Source organism: Protopterus annectens, chromosome 14.part0, assembly GCF_019279795.1.
Source record: "Protopterus annectens isolate FY-2018-M chromosome 14.part0, PAN1.0, whole genome shotgun sequence".
In the NCBI taxonomy this organism is placed as follows: domain Eukaryota; kingdom Metazoa; phylum Chordata; order Ceratodontiformes; family Protopteridae; genus Protopterus; species Protopterus annectens.
Genome location: NC_056748.1, coordinates 184,016,872 through 184,031,011, shown reverse-complemented (window position 1 = coordinate 184,031,011; position 14,140 = coordinate 184,016,872). Strand labels below are relative to the sequence as shown.

Genomic DNA, 14,140 nt, shown 5'->3' with positions numbered 1-14,140 from the left:
CATCTAAAAGTCAAAAGTAGTATTAATCTGATTCAAATAATGCTCCAAGGCAGCAAATCTCTAAAATACTTCCATGTATACAACTAGGTGAAGAAGTACCTAACACATTCCAAAAACACATTGAGATACTGCTTCTGTTTGCATACACAAAGATTACTCTTCTGCAGCCTTTCCCTTCTACTGATCTGAAATGCTGTTGTATTAACCCCAAGACCTTACCTCGTCCTTGATATCTTCTTGCTGCTGTGCTGTGAAAATATCCACTGCTGCCATCAGTCTCATCATAAGCTCATCCACTGTTGTGTTACCTAGCAACACAAATATGGATTCAATCCCCATGTTATTACACTTGAAAAAAATTACTCAGGAAGGTGATGGTAACTTACACTACAAAAAAGGCAGTACTGAAAATGAATGGCATCATCTAGTAAATGTTTACTTCATATCTTTGTAGTAAGTGCTTAAAATTCTTAAATTCATGTCATCTCACAAAAAAGTCATGCAAAACAGGCAGTTTAGAGTTCAGGTATTTTAAATGGAGCAGGATGCATTTCTCATTGTTTCAAAACTCACTGTTAAAGCAAAGTAGTCTCAAAGTCAAGCGAAGGTCATTTGTGATTCTGCGGATTATGGACCACGGATAATTCTGAGCTGAAAAGGTCCATTCAGGATTTCATTGCAATGTTCTCAAAGATTACTAGGACTGAACACTCACCAGCAGAACAACACAAAGAAAAAAGAAGGTATGTGCTAAGACAGCAGTGAGTGACAAAGAATATACCACACAGATCCACTCTAACATGTCAAGCTATTTTGAGAAATCTGTTCCAAGCATAAGGTAAGTAAAACTACAAGGAACAAAGGGTTATCTATATCCCTAAGCAGAGTTAAGCCAAAGAGATGGCAAGAGTGTACTACAACACTGAAAAAGCAGCATGAATTGTTGATAAGAACAGTAAAGTACAGTTTTGTACCTACCATAAATGTAGATGTTCGAGTGTATACCCTGCTGCAGTCATCACACTTGGGTTATCCTGCCGTCAAGTGGTCCCGCAGTTGGCCCGAATTCCAAAGTCTTGGTCCAGCGACAGTAGCTGTCGCTTCTTCCCTGACGTCAGTGCGCCAGGGGTATATGAGAGGCATCCAAAGCCATTTTCTTCAGTTTTTCTTGCCCCAGATGTCAGGTGCCCCCCCCCCCCCAAATGGTGGTCAGTAGATAGTACCAATAATAAAAAGTGTAGCATAAACAAAATATCCCTCCAGCTATAAGCAAATACACCACAAAGGTTGTAACAGATTTTAAGGTAAAGAAAGGTTTTAGAGAGGGGATGGAGGGAGGTTAACCTGGACTGCAGCAGGGTATACACTCGAACATCTACATTTATGGTAAGTACAAAACTGTACTATGTTCATCGTGTTACCCTGCTGCATTCATCACACTTGGGTAGAATCCCAAAGCTAAGGATGGGAGGTGGAGTCAAACAGGGTTAGAGGAGGCTAGAAGGCCCTGCAAAACTGCAGTGGCGAAGCCATCTCTAGTCTTAGAGTAAAGTGGTAAGTGGTAATGTTTGCTGAAGATGTGTACTGAACTCCAAGTTGCAGCTTCCAGAATATCCTTGGTTGGCACCACCCTGAGGAAGGCTGTAGATGTAGCTGCTGCCCTGGTAGAGTGGGGCCTTATGCTAGCAGGAACTGGTTTTCCATGGTGGGTGTAGCAAAAGCATATGCAATGTCCTATCCATTTGGAAATGGTCTGTTTTGAAATAGCCTTTCCTTGTGATGCTGTAGCATAGGATACAAAAAGCTGGTCAGATTTTCTGAAAACCTTAGTTTTATCCAAGTAGTAACGTAGCTGCCTGTGAATTACCAAGGAATGCAGCAGTCTTTCTCCTTTGTTCTGTGGATTTGGAAAGAAGGTGGGTAAATGGATGGTTTGATTTAGAGCCACACTGGATACCACCTTAGGCATAAAGGAGGGGTTAGTTCGTAGAGAAACTCTGTCTTGATGAAAAATGAGGAAAGGCTCTACTGCCATTAGTGCCTGAAGCTCTGAAACTCTTCTCGCTGAAGTAATTGCTAGCAGCAGGGCAGTCTTCCATGATATAAACTTTAAGTCAGCTGAGAAAGCTGGCTCAAAAGGAGGTAGCGTAAGTTTTTCCAGAACAAAGTTGAGGTCCCAAGTAGGTGTTGGTGCTCTCCTGGGAGGCCTAATGTTTTTGGCCCCTCTGAGAAACTGCCTTAGGAGTGGATGTGAAAATAAGGGAGGATCTGTGTTGTAGTGAGCTGAAATAGGTGAGGTGTGGATTTTAATAGATGAAAAAGAAAGCCTTTTGTGTAACATCTCAGTTAAATATTGCAGAATCTGAGGTATGTCAGGCTGAAGGGTATTTTGGCCTTTAGCTTGGTTACAGGCGCAAAACGTTTTCCATTTGTCTGAGTAGGCTTTCCTGGTGCTGGGCCTCCTGGCCTCCAGAATAACATCCATAACAGCTTGTGAGAGAGGAGCTGGCTGGTTGCTAAGGTGATTTGCCATGCAACCAAGTTTAAGGTTTTGAGCTGGCTGTGTAGAATCTGATTGTCTTGCTGTGTGAGCAGATGGGTAATTTGTGGTAGAATCCATGGTGGGCCCTGGGCCATATTCCTTAATAGTGGGTACCAGTGCTGGCGTGGCCAGTCTGGGGCAATGAGTATCATTCGGGGTCTCTCCATCCTGACTTTCAGCAGCACCTTTGTGAGAAGGGGTAATGGAGGAAAGGCATATACTGTCAGCATTTTCCAACTGAATGAGAGTGCTTCCACTTTCCAAGCTTGATGGTGAAAAGTCCTTGTGCAAAATTTTGTTAGCTGATAGTTTTGAGGGCTGGCAAACAGGTCTATGTCTGGGAGCCCCCATTTTTGAGTTATCATTACTTGTGGATCCAGTTTCCACTCGTGAGGATCCATGATGTTTCTGCTTAGGTCGTCTGCCAATGTGTTATTTTTTCCTGGCAGGAATTGAGCTTGTAATTGAACTTGGTAAGCCAGTGCTGTGTTCCACAAGGTCATTGCTTGCCTGCATAGAGGGTAGGAGTGTGTACCCCCTTGTTTGTTTATGTACCACATTACTGTGGTGTTGTCTGTCCTTATGATAAGCTGTCCTGGATGTAAGAGGTCCTTGAAGGCTGTCAGAGCATTTTGTACAGCTAGCATTTCTTTTTGAGTGATGTGAAGATTCTTTTGATCTGCAGTCCATATACCTTGAACGCACCGTCCTGCCATGTGTGCCCCCCAGGCATAGTCCAATGCATCTGTTGTCATAGTTTGCCTGGCTGGGGGTAGGGTGAAAGGCTGACCCTTGTTGAGGTGACATGCCTGTGACCACCATAGAAACTCCTGTTGAAGGCAGGGAATGAGAGGTATCATTGTTTCCAAGCTGTGGCTGTGTTGAGTCCATATGCTTTTTAGGTACCATTGTAATTTCCTCATATGCAGTTTTGCAAATGGTATTAATAGTATGCAAGATGCCATGAAGCCCAAGGCCTGCAGAATTTTTCTTGCAGGGAGTTGGGTCTTTGTTAGCATTGTTCTGAAGTATTGAGTTAATTGTAGTTGTCTGGCGTCAGATAAGCCATCTGGGCCGTTGTATTCAAGCTGGCACCCGGGAATGTCATATTTTGTGAGGGCACTAGTTTTGATTTCTTTTCGTTTACTGTGTACCCTAGGAAACTTAGAAGATGTTTTACAAAAGCCAGGTGTTGTAAGAGAATGTCCTTGCTTTGTGCTTGGATGAGGCAGTCGTCCAGGTATGGGTATATTTGAATTCCTCTTTGTCTGCAGTATGCAATTACTGGTGCCAGGCATTTTGTGAAGACCCTGGGCACAGTAGATAAGCCAAAGGGCAGTGCAGAGAATTGGTAATAGGTTGAACCTGCAATGAAACGGAGGTATCTTCTGCAATTTTGTCTGATAAGGACATGCAGGTATGCCTCCTTGAGGTCCAACATTACTAGCCAAGCTTTCTTGCCCAACATGGGAAGAAGCTGCTGTAGTGTTAGCATCTTGAATTTGGGTACTTGCAAGAAGGTGTTTAAAATTGAAAGGTCCAGAATGGGTCTCCAAGCATTATCCTTTCTGGGGACTAGAAAGAGCCTTGAGTAAAATCCTTGGCCTTGCTCCTGTGTAGGTACCAGTTGAATGGCTCTCATGTCCATGAGAGCTGTAATTTTTTTGTGCCTCTGCCCATTGATTTTGTGGCAGGTTTGGCATTCCTTTTATCCTTGGCAAGGTGTGGAAATGGAATCTGTATCCTTGTGAGATAATGCCTAGGACCCATTTGTCCTTTGTGACGATGCGTCAGTTGTCTGCAAAAAGTGCTAATTTTCCTCCCAAGGGAGCTGCCAAGAGAGTTTTGCTTGGCAGTTTGAGGTTTAAGTCATTGTGTTTGCCTTCTAGTAGTTTGGGACCTGTCTTCTCCTCCCTTCTGTGTTGCAGTGCCCCACTGGTGAGGTTTGTAAGGGATTTGTACTTGTCCTCTGCCCCTTGGGCGCCTGTATTTACCCCTCTGTGGTCTGTCAGAAGCTGGAAAGGACCAATTTTTTGTTGGCCAATTTCTGCTGAAGCGTGGGGACTGTACCTGTAAGAAATCTTTGACCGTCTGCATAGATTTTGCCTTATCCTCCATTTTCTTTAACCTCCTCTACTTTAACCCCAAATAAGACATCCTTCTGTAAGGGTGCATCTAGTAACTTTGCTTTAGCAGGATCAGGCAGAGATTGTTCCTTTAACCAAGCATGCCTACGTATAACAGACCCAGTAATAGCTGCTCTAGAGGAAGCTTCCAAGGCATCAAAACCACATTGTAAAGTATGTTTGCCCACCTGTTCAGCTGCATGCAACAGATCCCGCATTTCCTTGAATTCAGACTGTTGAGGGTGCGTGCCCATCTTTTGTTTTACTTGAGACATTAGGAATTTCTGGCATTTAAGCATGTGAAATTGACAATTTAGTGCTCTCATAGCTAGAGTAGCTGAGGTGTAAACCTTCTTCCCCCACCTATCTAGTGCTCTGGAGTCCCTTTCAGAGGGTACAGGATTTTTAGCCATAGAAGCCTTAGCCCCTTTGGGACCCTGGGAGATTGTCTCTGGATCAGCAACAGGGCTTTTGTATTGGAATTTGTGTGAGTCAGGCACTCTATAGTATCTATCTGGTTTGGCTGGAGCAGGAGGCACAGAATCTGGATTTAGACTAGATTCTATGAAAACATCATCCACAATGTCTAAAACTGGGGGGATAACAAGTGGTCTGTGCTGGGGGAGTAAAAGAAACTCTCGGAGCCTTTTCTTTGAGTCGGAGTAGTCCTGACCTTCCCAGTGGAAATGTTCCCTCATGGTATGTAAGGTTTCCCCAAAGGAATAATCTTCAGGGGGAGAAGCTGAGGGAATGGAGTCTTCAGCATCAGAATCTTCATAAGGGGGAAAGGAGTAATCCTGTTCCTCAGAGGAGCCTGAGGAAACAGACACTTGATCAGAGGAGGCATAATCCTCCTCTTGTCTAGGCCTTTTGTAGGGGGGGGGGGTTGGGAACCCCTGATCAAAGAAATCAAATCTTCAGCCATTTTAAGCATCTGTTTCTTAGGCATAGGGCCTTGACCTTGTGACTGAAGTGTAGTCTTTTTTGGTTTTAGAGGAGACTTAAGCTTTGCATAAGATTTTATGGTGAGAGTAGTCGGTCTGAAGACACCTTCAGAAACCGAAGGTTTTTCTACAGCATCGGCTTCTCCTTCTGCAATGTCGTCGGTAGGGCCTAAAGAAAATGGCTGCGTCGGCCTAGAACTCTCTGCTGGGGAATCCAAAGTAGTCTGGGGATGCAATTCAGTGGTAGCCAGGGGCTGTGTAGGCACCTCACTGAAAACCGGAGAACCGGCGACCGGCACAGCCGAGGCCTCGGAGTCTGGCTTGGATCTAGGCTGCCTGTCTTTATCTTTGCGTTTTTTATGCATGCCGGTAGTCGGTTGCTCCGACGGCATAGTGTAATTAAATTTTCTACCAAAGTAGTGTCGTGCAAAATCAAAGCGTCGCTTTATAGTTCGCTTATTGAACCTAGCACAAAACCGACAACCAGTGACGTTGTGGTCTGGGCCTAGGCAAGGTATACAAAAAGAATGAAAGTCCTTATGAGGTATTTGCTTTCCACAAAAAATGCAATTGTCAACTTTTTCTGACATCGGACTGAGGCAAGAAAAGGTTCCCCAATGGGCTACTTAGCTTTGAAGACTTCGGACTGAAACTCGATTCGAAAATCTCAGGTGTCGGCCGACCGGCACTTGCGAACTGCTTCTGCTTCGGGCACCGCACGGCAAGAAAGACTGAAGAAAATGGCGTTGGATGCCTCTCATATACCCCTGGCGCACTGACATCAGGGAAGAAGTGACAGCAACCGATGCCGGACCAAGACTTTGGAATTCGGGCCGACTGCGGGACCGCCTGATGGCAGGATAACCCAAGTGTGATGACTGCAGCAGGGTAACACGATGAACATCAGGACACATGTATAAACAGCTCTGAAAAGACACACATTTATATTATACAACGACCCCCCCATTAATATTCCAAAACGTGCACACTGATTGGTCAGCATGCCCGTTGTAAATCAGACTTATACTAATGGAAAAAGGTCCGGTCGCCCTGACTTTTTCCATTAGTATAAGTCTTTTTTTTTGTGTGTGTGTGTGTTGGACAGCAATGGAGAACGGAAGAGCTCCGTTGCTGTTATCTCGCTATGTTAAACTCGTTTAACATACCGAGACAGCTTTAAAAAAAGCAACGGACAAAGGAATATCTCCGTTGCTTTTTTTAAAGCTATCTCGCTATGTTAAACTCTTTTAACATAGCGAGACACCTTTTAAAAAGCAACGGAGATCTTCCTTTCTCCATTGCTTCCACACACAGCTCTGATGTACTGCGTAACCATATGCATGCGCAGTACATCAGAACTGCCTCAGAATACTGGACAGCTGCAGAAGGGCAGCAAGGAGGCATTATACAATGCCATTATTTAAGAAAAGTAAGTATTTTTTTTTCTTAAATAATGTCATTGTATAATAGCAATAACTCACTTATGGGTATGGGTAATGCTGGATTTACCCATGGTTGTCTTTGTTTGGCCACTCGGGCTTCACCCTCATGACCACACCAACCGTGGGTAAATCCAGCATTACCCACACCCAGGCGTGGGTTATTGCTTAAATAACAGACATAACTGAGAACGGCAGTGACAGGAAGCCAGTGAGACCATGAGAGTAAGCTTAATAAGTTATAATTATGTGAGCTACTCGTCCAGATTATGCTTCTGCAGGGGCGAGGGGGTTACTTTTATGAATTAGTATATATAGGGTCTAGAAAAACAAACAATGTTTTATGTTATAACTTCACACATTTTGGAACCTCTAACCAACCTGCATTTCAGGGTAAGTATAAAGAAGAATTCCTCCATCTTTTCTTGTGTTTTTAACCAGTGTGTATTCCTGTAAAACTACAGGAACAATTATCATCAACTAGTCAAACTAGACAGTGTCTAGAGTTACAAATAAAAGCACATCTTAAAAGCTCTGAGTATTGAGGAAACAGCTCCACCACAAAGACCGTTAACTTTGCCTTTATTCTGGCTGAGGTGCCAGAATAAAGCCAAAGTTAATGGTCTTTGTGGTGGAGCTGTTTCCTGTTTTCAATTTTATTGTTTTTTTTTTAATAAGCTCTAAGTATTCCCCAGCTGAACTAGGTTCAGTTCCTGGCTCTGACACTGGAAAAGCCACCCATGGAATTGATACAACTAAGTGAATGACATTGGCTCAACCACTTCATGGGGAAAGGAAGAGGCTTACTCTCACCACAGCAAACTAAATGGGGGAATACTCCTGTAACAAGGACCTGAATTCAAAAACCCAAACGGAAAGTGCTTGCATTCTAGCCAAGCAGTGAGGATGGGTCAACCTTCTCACAGCTGACACTGCATCAAGTCTCTACACCAACTGGGGATGGCTGTAAAAGCAAGATAAATTCTCTTAACACCCTGGCAGATCGTCATCAACACCTTTTTTTCCTGTTTTCTACATGGATAAGGTGTCAACTGTCGCCAGCTCTCTCTATTCAGTGCCACTCTCTTACCTTCTTCAACAGTCATGTTTGACTGTCACAGGTCTTCTCTCAAACAATCCATCTACCTCTTGGCTGGATGCCCTCGTTTCCTCTTTCCTTCTTCCTGTATGTCCCAAATCATCTCCACAAGACTGTCTTTTGCTTTTCTGCACATGTGCCTGAACCACCATAATTTGTTCTATTTGACCTTTTCTACAACTGTAGTTACTTTGGCTTCTGCTTGTATGTCCTTATTTCTTCGTTTGTCCTACAGTGTGCATCCTACACCTGTCTCAGGCACTTAATCTCCATCACTTCTAGCTTCCTCAACTGCTCTGCTGTTGCTGCCCAGGTTTCTGTACCATACAGTAGTACAGGTTGCACCACTGTTTTGTACACCTTAACTTTCAGCTTCTTTGGCATTCTTCTATCATAGACTACCCATGACAACTTGTGCCAGTTGGCTGCAGCTCTCTGATTCTACCTTTGACCTCCTCATTCAAACCACCTCTCCCAGATACTTGAAGCTGTTAACCTATTTCACTACTTTCCCTTTTAGCTCAGTTCTCAGCTTCTTCTTATTTCCCCCATTTGCTGCCATTGCAACTGCCTTATCTGCACAGTTTCATCCCATGTGACTTCAGTTTTGTACTGCATTCCCCAAGCCTTTGCTGATGTTCTTGCTCAGAGTCTGCCTGTAATGCCACATTATCTGGGTACAGCAGCTTTGTTGATCTGTCCCCTCGGACCTGTTTGCTAAAGCAGTCTCTCTCTTAGATCTCTAGACTATCACCAACATCTAAACTTCCAGCTCTCCTATCTTATCCTGTAAATGTAAATAATTCATGTCTATAGTTATAACTGCTTTTTCATCACTCCTTTGTAAATTAAATTTGTATACCACTGCATATGTAAATACAATCTGTTTATTACTGTATAACCTCTGTCTTGATTGCATTACCCACTGGATAATTCTAAAAGTCCATTTATACGGTTAAGAAACTGATTCTTTTTTTCTCTGTAAATTCTTGGTAATTTTTTGTAACTCTAATGAAGCTTCCCTCCGGGCCTCTGTTGAAAATAGGCTGGACTGCCCAGCTGGACTATCTTGGTAAACAAAAGGCAATAAATAAATAGTCCATCACCAGTATGAACAGCAGAGCTGAACTCTAATCCACACCCACTCCCACTGGGAACCCCTCTGTGAGACCGAACATTGTTCATACTCGAGTCCTTAGACATAGTCTACACTAATTCTACCAGTATTTTTAGGACTTCGAACTACTGCAGGATTGCCCACATCAGCTTTCTTGAGACCTTGTCATATGCTTTCTCCAAGTCTAGGAATGTCCAGTTGGACTCTCGCCTCATCTTTAGCTTATTTGCAACTACCTTGTCTTTTTGCAAACATTATGTTGTTGTGCTGCATCCTGATCTGAATCCAAGCTGCTCATCTCACGTCTTTCTTTCTACTACTATGTGTATTCGTTTATCAAACGCCCTCTACAGAACATTCAAGCCGTGTGACAGCAGTTTGATACCTCTGTACTGTGCACAGTTGTGAATGCCGCCTTTGTTCCTGAACACTGCCATTAGTATGCTTATTCTCCAGTCGCTTGGGATATGCCTCTCTTTCCATAATGTTATACCTCAGGAGCCATTTCTCCGCATCTCACCCAGCATCCTGATCATATCTGCTATGACCTCATCTGAACCTGCTGCTTTCCCCGACTTCATTTTCTTAAAAACTGCTCCTACTTCTTCTATAGTGAGCTCCTTCTCTTCTTTATTGTAGTCTGTGACTGGGGCAGTACAGCTTCTGTGGGGGTTTCTTCATTTCAGAAGCTGCTGGAAATACTTCTACTATCTGCCTTTGAAGTCCTGTGGACTGGTAAGCAGTCTGTTGCAGGCACCCCATATGAAGGGTATCTATCTTCCTTATCCTTCTGTCTTTGCCTTGCAACCTGAAAGAGATTCTTTCTGCCACTTACTGAGTCACTTTCCAAAAGTTGGTAGAGTGCCTCTCATGCCTTTCTCTTTGCTATTGCAACTCTTCTCTTAGTCTCTCTGTTAGCCAACCAGTACTCCTTCCTAGCCTGGACTGTCTTTTCTGTCTCTCACTTTTAATTGCATGACTTCTTTCATTTGATGACTTCCTGGACTTCTGCATTCCACCATGGCTTTCCTTATGTATGTTATTTCCATACCTGGCTCAGTCACATATCTGTTCTGTAGTCCTCACACATGCTGTTTTGAGGAGTTGCCATTCTTCATCTCCATCTATTTCCTTCTCTTCTTCCTGAGGTACTAGAGCCCTGACTAATCCCTTGAACTCCTGTGCCTTTTCTCCAATTCAACTTCCAGGTATTCAACCTAGTCTCTGTTGATCTAAAAGCCTTTTCTGACCACTACTGGCAGCTGATTGTGGCAACCAGTGGTTTATATTTTGGTTCAACCATTTCAGTGAGGATGACTTTGCAATCACTGATTCTACCCCAGTGCCCTTTCCTTACTAGGAAGATGTCTACCTGAGTTGCTTGTTTTTCACTCTTGTATGTGATCTTCTGACCATCTCTCTTTCTGAACCATGTGATGGGTCATCGTCAAGCCATTTGCCAAACTGAAGTCTAGAATAGCTTCTCCTTTATTTCTGTTGCTTCACCCATGTGGACATATGCAGTGCTTATATCCTGTTCTGTCTGTCCTGATATGTAAATTCAGGTCACCCATTATCAACATGAATTCATGTTGACGGCTCTATCTAGTAGGTCCTGCAACTGCTGTCTGAATGCATTCTTTTCCTCACTATCACAACCCTGCTGTGGGGCATAGGCTGAAATTATGAAAATTGCCCTGCCATTACACTGCAGTCTGACTCCAATAAGTCTGTCACTAAGTCTGAAGACATCCCTCACAGTCTTCTGAAGCCTCTCGCTCACCACAATTCCCACACTATTTCTAGCCTGTCGTCTTGTCTCCTGGATACATAGGATGTCCAGCCTCCTCCTTACCATCATGTCATCCACTTCCAAGCTCTATGCATTCTGTCAGTGAATCTACATTAAGCATAGCAATTCTTAGTTCATGCAAGGGTAGGTTGATTGGTTTTAAATCTAGATTTTGCTCAACACAGCTATCCCAGATAACCTAAGCTGGGCAACTGGACACCAGCCTGCCAGTAGCTTATTGACCCAGGGCTGCTGGGCTTTATGGCAGGCAACCACTGGCCAACAAGGGCACATACACCCCTCCCACCATTAGCATGGGTTTCTGGCATAGGATGCAGTAGGTCATGTCCTCAACCCACATATCACTGGCAAATACCCATGCCCAGTTGGTAACATTAGTCAACACAACCGAATCACCTAGAGCCATATTTTACACCACTGAGTGGCTAGCCCTGCCATGGTGTGCAGTCTGTGATCTGTGTTATCTTATCTTCAGGATACTGCGCGCCACAGCAGATGTCCACACAGGTTGCTCTAAACAGATCTTTCCCCTATAGGGAATCATCTAGAGTCTGTGCTGTTCTTTACAATGCCATTACTGGGTGAGTTTGAATTGGAAACACAGCATGTTCTTAGGAGGTGGGAGAAATTTAAAGAGACACAGAAGAACATGGAAACTTCATAAAGGCATTTGTCGGAAGGCAAGATCAAACCTTGTACCTTGTGCATGGAAGGCAAAAACCTTAACCATTACGGCAACTAGTCTACAGGATAACAGTCACAATCTTCCTGTTCCCACCATTCTTTCCAGGTGTCTTCCAAATGGTGATACACAAATGTATCTATCAGGTATGAGGCAGAAGGCAAAGGCAGGGTAAAAATCAGGGTCAATATACCATGGTCTATTCACAAACCAAAAGGAAAAACTAGTAAGGAATGAGCAGACGTATAACTGGTAGTAAGGAATAATAAGAAAATAATTACTAAAAATGTAAGAATGTTTTGGAATAAAACTCCTTTGTTAGTTTATATACACAATTTTAAAAAATGAGCCAATAAACATGAGAGTTACATATACATAAGTAAATTCATCACAAAGTTATCTTTCTCTCACCAATGCAAAAAGGTAGCAAGCTGAGTTGCACTGTTTAACCCTCTATTTTCACAGGTATCCAGCCAAATGTTCCATTCAGATTGTGACTGTAATAGTATATTATCTGTTCCCATTCCACAGAGGACTTTGCCTGTGTGCCTCTGACAGTAAACAAAAAATGCTGTACGTGTTTAAATTATCCTCTAGCAGTAACACCATTTATAACAGCTATAGCACATTCTATGATCATGTCATGAAAAGATCTAATTGTCTTGCCAAGTAAATGCTCATACACATTGGTCAGTATAAACAGTATATGTGTCAATACAATTGGAGACTCACTGTTTTACAAACTTTGTTACCGACAGGGTGCATACATAAATCAAGAGCTTTTACTGTATCTGCACACATTGCAATATCCACAGGGATACATATCTCATATGCTGGAATAATCTACACATGGTACTTTTCCATTATACTGGATTAGTACTTTGCTTATATACTATCTGAGACTGCTCAAAGGAGAGGCTGTGTAGTTGCTGGGAAATACAGAGTTTTCCCTGAGGCATGCTTGAAAACGCTGGTAGCCAGCATACAGCAGCTATTCACAGACTTTAAGATGGCTATTAAAGACTAGCAAGGCAGATTCCCAGTCCTGTGGTCTTGAGGATACCGGTGCAGTCACAGATAATTTGTTATCCAATGCTCAGAGAAAGATCGGACAAGGTCAACTAACAAAGAAGGCATGCCACAGAAGGAGTGTGATTACGGACATATACACAAGACAAATCCTACCAAGCAGTTTCCAAACATTCGGAAATGAAAGAACAGGTGACAGAGCAAACAGTAACTCAATAAACCTGAAATCATGTTACAGATGTCTAAAGGCTTGAAACAAACTTTTTTTTTTTTTTTTTTACACAAAACAGTGTTCACATGCATCTTTAAGCATACATGCATTTATGTATACATTCATCCAGTGTCTGACCTATGCTAAACGCCTCTGAATGTCTTTTATTTTTTCCCCTCCAAATTACTGGAAGACATCTCCTGTACCAAGTGAAATACACGGCATTAGAGCAGATTATATGCAACAGGCCAGGGAAAGACTGAAGTTAGTATTAGTACAAGGTTGAGATGTAGTGAGTTGTTTGTATACTAGTGGTGGAGATACTAGTGTAACAAAGGTGAAGAGCTGAGAGGCCAGCGTGTATCCTTGATGTAGTAGAAGAAGAAAAAAAAAGAAGTGGAGACTGGTTACTGTAGAGCGCTATGGATTCATACAGTTGAGTGACAAGATAAGTACCTGGTTATAGGTAAAAAGAATCAGAGTGGTCATAAACTGAGGCAATGAAAGTGAAGCAGAAAGGCTGTGCCATAGATATATGGAGGGGACTGTTGTTTAAAATATATAACAGCTCAGCAGTACTCAATTATTATCTCGAAAACCTGGAACTCAATCCCAATTATCCCTACTATATTCAGACTTAGCAACAAACTACCCACCTTCAAATATGAGTAAAAATACTTTCTGCATCAACATTGGCTCTGTCCTTGCTCCTCCTCAGGCTGACTCTCTAGATATCTCCATTAATAACTAACAAAATTCTATATTCATTACTCACAATGCATCATGACATTTGATACACAGTTTAACATTGTTCTACACTAATTAGTAACACTCCATAGACATTATTTCCAAAGCACCATGATGTTGTCTGATACACTGAATCACAGTTCTGAAACAGTGTCCATTCATCCTGCAATACTTTGTACTATCAACAGGGTCTCTCTTGAAGTGTGACTAATCAGAATGCATTATCATCTAGCAGTTGTATATTAGACCCTATATGTCTACTACTGTAATACTTGTACATAAATACTAGATAATTAGAATAGTGCATCATTATTAGATTTACTGCACAGAGTTTAAAAGTCTATTGTACAAGGTCTGTATTTACTTCCTGATCTAATAAGTAAACAGCTTT

At 42.6% G+C, this 14,140-nt stretch overlaps 1 protein-coding gene across 3 annotated transcripts in view; it reads right to left on the bottom strand.

The window, feature by feature from the left end:
* The window catches only part of FAF1 (Fas associated factor 1), a 5,915,525-nt gene that overhangs the window by 1,708,852 nt on the left and 4,192,533 nt on the right, over positions 1-14,140 (bottom strand). For all 3 annotated transcript variants that reach the window (XM_044055943.1, XM_044055942.1, XM_044055945.1), the window contains exon 15: positions 220-308. In XM_044055943.1, the coding sequence (XP_043911878.1) occupies positions 220-308 (89 nt within the window). The remainder of the gene's footprint in view (positions 1-219; positions 309-14,140) is intronic.